The sequence below is a fragment of the Lolium rigidum genome, chromosome 6, assembly GCF_022539505.1.
Source record: "Lolium rigidum isolate FL_2022 chromosome 6, APGP_CSIRO_Lrig_0.1, whole genome shotgun sequence".
NCBI classification, from domain to species: domain Eukaryota; kingdom Viridiplantae; phylum Streptophyta; class Magnoliopsida; order Poales; family Poaceae; genus Lolium; species Lolium rigidum.
In genome coordinates, this window is record NC_061513.1 from 357,489,619 (window position 1) to 357,497,069 (window position 7,451).

The following is a 7,451-nucleotide window of genomic DNA, read 5'->3' on the forward strand; positions in this document are numbered from 1 at the left end:
GATATTATAGAGGATATGGATTCGAAATTATCCGATGGTGCAGATTATCCAATATTTTTTTACGGATTATCCGAGAGGATTAATTAAGATAATCTCATTGTATTACAAAGTAGTTAGACATAACCAAGAAACTACAATTTCTACTATCCATGCATGCACTTATCGTATCACTAGTTCTCTCCCACTCCGCGAGGCTAAATGTAGTTGTCTTGCAAAGACCACATAAGCAACAAACATGTTGTTGTGCACATAACACAATATGTGCTTTCAAAACATAGTATTATCTGAATTATTGTCATAACTTTTTCAAACCTCCAATATGTGATTTGTCTCGTTTCATTTTCGATGCTTAGGATGTACGAAGATTCTTGATTAATTGGACTGGAACTTTGGATATCTTTTCTTATTATTCTTATCAAAAAATAGTTCTCTGTTTATGCCCATATTTATTGGTATCTTCGCGATATTAATATATTTTTTTATTAAAAAAATCCAGCTAAATACTACGGAAAGAGTAAAATTCAATTCCATCCTTACATCTCAGCTAGAGATAGGAAGATCCAACTTCTAAGCCCGCCAGTGTGCTCCACCGACCGGCCCGCATTTTCCACTCGAGGCTTACGAGTTACGGCCCATTAGTGCTTGGGCCTCAAACCATGGCAAACTGTTGTGGGCTTTATTTTGACATCGGCTCATAACTACCAGGGCCTGACCGGTCCACGATCTTCTCCAGCAGCAACAACTCAACTCCGCACCATTTTCTCCTGTCCCTCTCCGGCCGGAGATCCACGCCACACCACACCGCCCCGCCCTCCGCCGGCAGCCTACGCGATGCAGTTCTTCAGCGGCTCCTCGCTGACGTCGGTCGCGCCGGATTCCAGCCCAGCACCGGCGGCGCCGCCGGGGACAGGCACGGGCGCCAACGCCCAGCTGATCTACATCTTCAACCGCAACGGCGTCTGCCTGCTGTACCGCGAGTGGCACCGCCCGCTCCGCACGCTCGCCCGTAACCAGGACCAGAAGCTCATGTTCGGTCTCCTCTTCTCCCTCCGCTCCTTCACCGCCAAGATCGACCCTACCTCGTACGTGTTCTTTACCTCTTCTCTTCCGTTTCTGCTCTATAGGATGGAGGTTGTCTAGGCCAATGATTTAGAGATGATCGTGCTCACATGATGTCATTGAGTTCTCTAAATTAGACTTCATTGTCGGCAGATACTCATGGACTGGATTTTTCTTGAAACGAAGATCCAGTGAGTTTGTTGGTAGTAGTACATGCTAATCCACGACTTTCACACTATGGCTAATTTGGCAAAACAAAATGTACTAGGACTTTGCCTTACAAATGAAGAGGATGAACTGGAGTGAAGGGTAAAGGTTTAAGGGAGACAGACCTGAAGAACTTCTGTTCACGTCGCCATGATATTATTAGAATTTATATTTTGCACTCAATCGACACGACTTTTCTTGAAATGAAGATCCAGTGAGTTTATTATTACAGTATATGCTAATCCACTAATTGATCCGGCAAGAGCTATTCACATTATGACTAATTTGATAAAAGGAAATTTACTAGGACATTGCATTACAAATTAAGAGGAACTGGGGTAAAGTGAGGACTGAAGGTAAAGGTCTAAGGGAGACAGAGACCTAAAGAACTTCTGTTCATGTCGCCATAATATTAGAATCTATTCTACCTATGGTACACGCAAGAGAATTTTGACATGAAAATTATCAAAAGGGAACATTTGATCGTCCTCCCCAGCACTTTCTGTTTTTTCACATACATGCAGCGAATGTAATGAGCGCCAGAATTATTCAAATTTTTGTCACTTGCTTGTTTGTATAGTACATGCCTACCGAAGTTGATGGTAGGTATGGTCTAAAAAATTGGTCAAAGTATGCACTTATGAGTGTCAAAGTGTGTGAGATGACATGTGTAAACCTTTTAGAATTCTAGCCACTGCAATAATTGTATATAACCTACGAAACTTTATTCCCAAACACTGTTCCTCTACTGTCTCTTTCCCAAATAACAGTATAACCTAGAAAACTGCAATTGTCAATGGATTTTTTTGGTACATCTAAGATCCTATAGTCACAGTTAGCTCATGAAACTCTTGCATATGCAGAACAGAAAATGGGAATCTTGGGGCGCCACTACTGCCAGGTCAGGGATGCTCATTTCATAGCTTCAAAACAAACACTTATAAATTGAACTACATGGAGAGCCCATCTGGTATAAAGGTTAGTTGATGTGCTATTTATTTTCTTACCCTGCTGTCTTCCATTCTCAAATTTATTATGCTTTTATTTTGGCTGGTGAAATAACTTGGTTAGCTTCTGTTAAATGAAGGTTATTTTCTGGATAACCAAACATCCTATCTATGAAAACTCTAAGATTTGACCAAACATCATATCTATGAAAATTCAGAAGATTGGGTCGAGTGACTTCAAACTAATGCAATCCAGCAACTCTGTCACTTCAGTCAACACCATGTAGTGTGAGCCGTAATAGTAGAAGCATCAAGGCAGCCTTGTTTCATGCAGACCTGTTCCACTATACATATATGCCTTAATAATGATTGTCACCGTCCACCTTTAGCGTCGTAGCTGTTGTGCAGATATCCATGTAATTATCATCTGTTCAAAACTATTTCCACTCACTGACAATGCCACTTTATATAGCTTATTCTACTTACCCATCCAAGAACTGGTGATCAACGAGATGCACTGAAGCATATCTACAGCTTATATGTGGAGTATGTTGTAAAGAATCCTCTGTATGCTCCTGGCAGCCCAATCAAGTAAGTTCTGCTTCTCATTGGAAAAATGTCAGTTGCATGATTAGGTAAAAGCAATTGTTAATACGAGTAGGCTTGAAAGGATGGGATCATTTTCATATTTTGTTCAACTTTTTATATGAGGTATCCTTTTTATTTCATAACTGAATAATTGGTATATAATTGTACCAAATAAGAGGGGAAAAAGTCAAGGAATTATGATAAACATAGTAACAATTAAGATCTCATGCCGAGTTGCCTACCATACCAAGAATCCTATCTATGTAGAATTTATTTCGTATATGAGAACAAATCAAGGAAGACCTATGGTTTTTCATTCAGCCATAAGTGCTATATTAGTTGATTTGCTTGAGAAGTGTTCAAGAACTCATATTTATAATCACTATTAAAACGTGGCCATTCAAGCTATTCATATATTTCTCTCCTAATATAGTTATTTCAATAAGCTGTGGTGCCAGTTTTAATAAGAGTCACCCAAACGGAGGCGGTCTTTTGGCTCACGGGACTAGATGCTCCCATTACGGAAAACACATTTAAAAATGTTCAAAAAATATTCAATTTTTATTCTTCACAATGTACATGTGTTTGTCTTCTACATGTCGTCAAACATTTTGTGAAGAAAAAAATTTATAGTGTTATAGGCAAAAATGAAAAAAAAGTCTCTTGAAAAGTCATTTTGTAGCACTGAAAATTGTTTTTATTTTACACAGGTCGCAATAATATGTCTTTGTTCCATGAAACTTTATGTGTATACCCGAGATTTTTTTCAGATTTTTTTGACATTTTGAATATGTTTTCTCACAATGGGAGTATGTAGTCCTTATGAGCCAAAGTGTATTTCCACACCCGAACTACATATTTTGTTGCTGCATGGTGATATATTGATATCCATACACAGCAACTTTCAGTTTTGCTACCTACTTGATTCAGTTCTGTAGTTTCTGAGCATATTTTTATTCGCAGGTGTGAACTTTTCAATAAACATCTCGATCAGTATGTGAAAACGTTGATTTAATCCCATCCAGGTAACATTCTATTATTAGTGTTTGCAGTCTTACATGTGATGTTTGTGTGGAAGCTTGATAAATCAATAACTAGTTCTGCACAATGTTATACATAATTAATTGTATGGGTGGTCGACAATCTGTATGTGATTACTTAGCTTAATTCTCCTATTTCATTTTAAATTAAAATCTCATCTATCTTCCTTGAGCCATATGTCATGGTACATATTGCAAATTGACACGAAATATATTCTAGTACTTACATGAAACAAGTTATCTGTTATTAGATGGTGTATGAATAATTGAGCTCAGTTTTTAAAATGGTGAACTACTGCCAAATGTAATTACTAGTTTTCCTTTTTGTCCGTAAGCAGTCAACAGCATCAGAGTGCTGTTCGCCAGTGTGTTTCAGTTTTCGGTTGATGCTGTTGAACTCATCTAGGATTGATACTGCAAATACAGGCCTAGATGTATATACTTGTCACATAATTTCCTTACCAGCACTGCAATGTTCCGTCTCAGGTTTCGCTAGCGGGAAACAGCATATCATGCTTTTATGGAAAATTCTGCGCCACGCAGCAGTGGTGTCTCTGTGACTTTATTTGATAATTCTGTTGTTGTGCAAGTGCTGCTTCAAGGATGATACAAGACTTCTGCGTGCAAAAATGGTCCTGTTCTCATTGTTTTATACCCTGTATTAGATGGTCTTCTTGTGCATTGGTTACTATGTACTCTGACCACACTCGTGTAAATTTAATCCCTTCATTATGAAGGATATCCCAAAATGGAATTTGACTTGTCGTTTCATCTGTTCTGTGTCTTTTCTGATGATTTCTGATCAGATATTTTTCGTCACTGGCTTATCTGTATACTCGCCATAGAAGATTATGTACTATGACTGATTCCAAGAGAATAAGGAACACATCGCCTGATCGCCACAGAAAACTATGTCATATAGTATGATATTCCTTATTCTTGGACACGCGTATGTTGATGGTAACTCTTGCTACCTAAACTCACAAAGATTCATCGCTGTTCGTGCAAGTATTGCTTCAAGGATGATACAGACTTTCTGGTGCAACAGAAGTGGTTCTTTGACCCCTAAGTGCAGAAATTATTATACGAGTGAGTTTCCTTCGTATTGTTCATCCGAAACTTGTTATTTTTTCCTAAGCTACATACTTTTAAATTTGAGTATGAAAAATAGCACACACATACATACGTATGTCCTCTACATGCAAAAATTTTGTTCGGAATTTTTGGATCGCTAGAAATACGAATTTTGTACTACTACAGTAACTTAGGTACTCCCGAACCCGGGTGCCACTGCGTATTTTCAGTTCAACCGCACTCTGTATTAGATGGTCTTCTTGTGTACTGACTGCTATATACTCTGATCACACACATGCAAATTACCTGCTTCATTGTGATAATTACCTGCTATATGGAATTTGAACTATCGTTTTGTGTGTTATCTTGTTAACTTATTTGATAATTAATCCATGTTGTATCTGGTTCTGATCATAATTTTTTCGTCACAGGCTTATCAGTATACTTGCCACAGAAGACTATGTCCTATTACTGTGATGCAACTAATCAGTTCGAAAGGAACACATCGTCACAGAAAAACTATGTCCTATAGTATGATATGTTAATAGTAACTCGTGCAACCTAAACTTCAGTGCGACATGATGGACACAAAAACTCACAAGATTCATTGCTATTCGTGCAAGGTTCACATATTTTTCTTCCTTCGAGCACATTGCTAGCTTTGTCATTTTGTGAACGAATGGAGTTTGCTTGGAATGTACATTACTGCTCGTGCTAACCTTTTTTTACAGGCAGTACCATGCTGCCTCTACTTGTTCTATGGGTCGTAAGAACAAAACGTGGACGCTGTATCTCCCTCGTCGTTTTTCTTTTACCATGGACGCCGTTCTACGCACACTGTCTTGTCTAAGGCAGTTTGCAGGACTTGTTAATTCGTTCCAAGAGATACCCAAATCTTCAGAATGTTTTAACAAACAGGAACAATGCACGCATGTACGTAGTTGCCTGCTCCATTAGACCATTACAAGTGTTATCCAAGGAAAAAAATAGCGCGCTATAACAAAATAGCGTCGACCGAAAAATATGCTATTAGCGTGCTAATAGCGCACTATAGCACTGCATAGCGCCAAAATAATGTAGCGTGGGCTGTCTCAAAACGCTATAGCGTGCTATTAGCGTCGAAATAGCGCGCTATTTTTTTCCATGGTGTTATCAGCTACCTCGTGCCCTGCAATGCCGTAACTTCTCTTCTCGCATAGTATGCCTCTGTCCAGGTGCACTGGTATTACCTCGCTTTCTTGTACATGTTCAGTATTACAACTCACGGAGTACAACACAGTTGTCGCGGGAGATGTCCTATTTTAAAATTACAGAACATTCACAATTTTCACTTATGTAAATAGTTGCACGAATCCAACTGACCTACAGTAACTTTTCTTGCTTCTTTTGGCTCCGTCCGAGCTACATCCATGGCATCCTGAACAGCGGACAGAACATGTTTCTTACAGGGATTAGATCTTTGCAGTGCAGCAGCAGCCAGCAGCTTACGACAACTGCACGAAATGGATAGTTTGTAGTACATGACTGAAGAGATGGATCCTTGCTGCACATCTACAGGATTGTGTAGTACGTGCGTTGGGATAATCTTCCTATTCCTATGCAAAACATCGATCTAGGCTGGTAATTAGGCAAGGACAAACCTTTCCCGTCGTGACAAAATATACACTGAATTTTTTCAACACTGATTGAACCATGGAAGCGACGCTACGTACCACACTAGCTCCCGATTCTACTTCGCCTGTCCTTGTTGCGTGATGTCTCACTTGTGTTTAGTGTAGAGTAGGCTGAGCTGACCAAAGATTCTCCATCTATCGATCCATGTGCAGTCACTGCCGAAACTTCGTACGTCACTGTTGGCTCCGTAGCTACAACACCACCCAACATGTACCACGCTCCCTGCGTCCTGCTCCTGCATACTGTACACCGACTATATCCACTTGAACTTGAAGGCTCTTTTCACTCGGTGACACGGAGAGCTTGAGCGTACTACCCCTGACTCTCACCGGAGTTAAATCTAGTTTAATTACTGGTTTGCTGTAGTAACATGCATGTTACCCATTGAAAAAGATAATGTGTTAAGAATAGAGAGAGACGATTGGACTAACATACATAATGTGTTATCATCACATAGCGCTCCACAATGAAAAATGAATCTACAAAATAGTATATAAAGGTTCTACTATATTATCATGCGACTCTATTACAGCACCCACTATGGAGCTAATAACACGGTCTGTTAGCATAAGCATGGAAGAAAGATAGAGCGTAAGTGCATCGGATTTCTCAAAGGGGAGATCTGATCTCATATTTGAGACTAATCGAGGCATACATTGAATTCCATAGAAATTTGTCAAGTCTAATCCTATGATCCAAAGAGTGCCATAGGGAAATTTTCTAAGGTCCCTCCAAAATTTCTTTGGATCTCATTCAATCCAAAGGGCGCGGTTATGTTCCTTGTTGGATTGGAGCCCTAAGCAAAAGAAAAACAAAAACAAAAGATGTACATGAGACAAGGTCATAAGTACAACAAATTAAA

General features: G+C 39.3%; 1 protein-coding gene across 1 annotated transcript; it reads left to right on the top strand.

Moving 5' to 3' along the window:
• The first annotated feature begins 797 nt into the window (after positions 1-797).
• Positions 798-4,612, top strand: LOC124665362 (trafficking protein particle complex subunit 1-like). The gene is made up of 5 exons (XM_047202774.1): positions 798-1,082; positions 2,130-2,244; positions 2,686-2,804; positions 3,765-3,826; positions 4,328-4,612. Exons 1-4 carry the CDS (start codon positions 832-834, stop codon positions 3,814-3,816), a joined length of 537 nt encoding a protein of 178 aa, XP_047058730.1. The 5' UTR covers positions 798-831; the 3' UTR covers positions 3,817-3,826; positions 4,328-4,612.
• Positions 4,613-7,451: the final 2,839 nt, after the last annotated feature.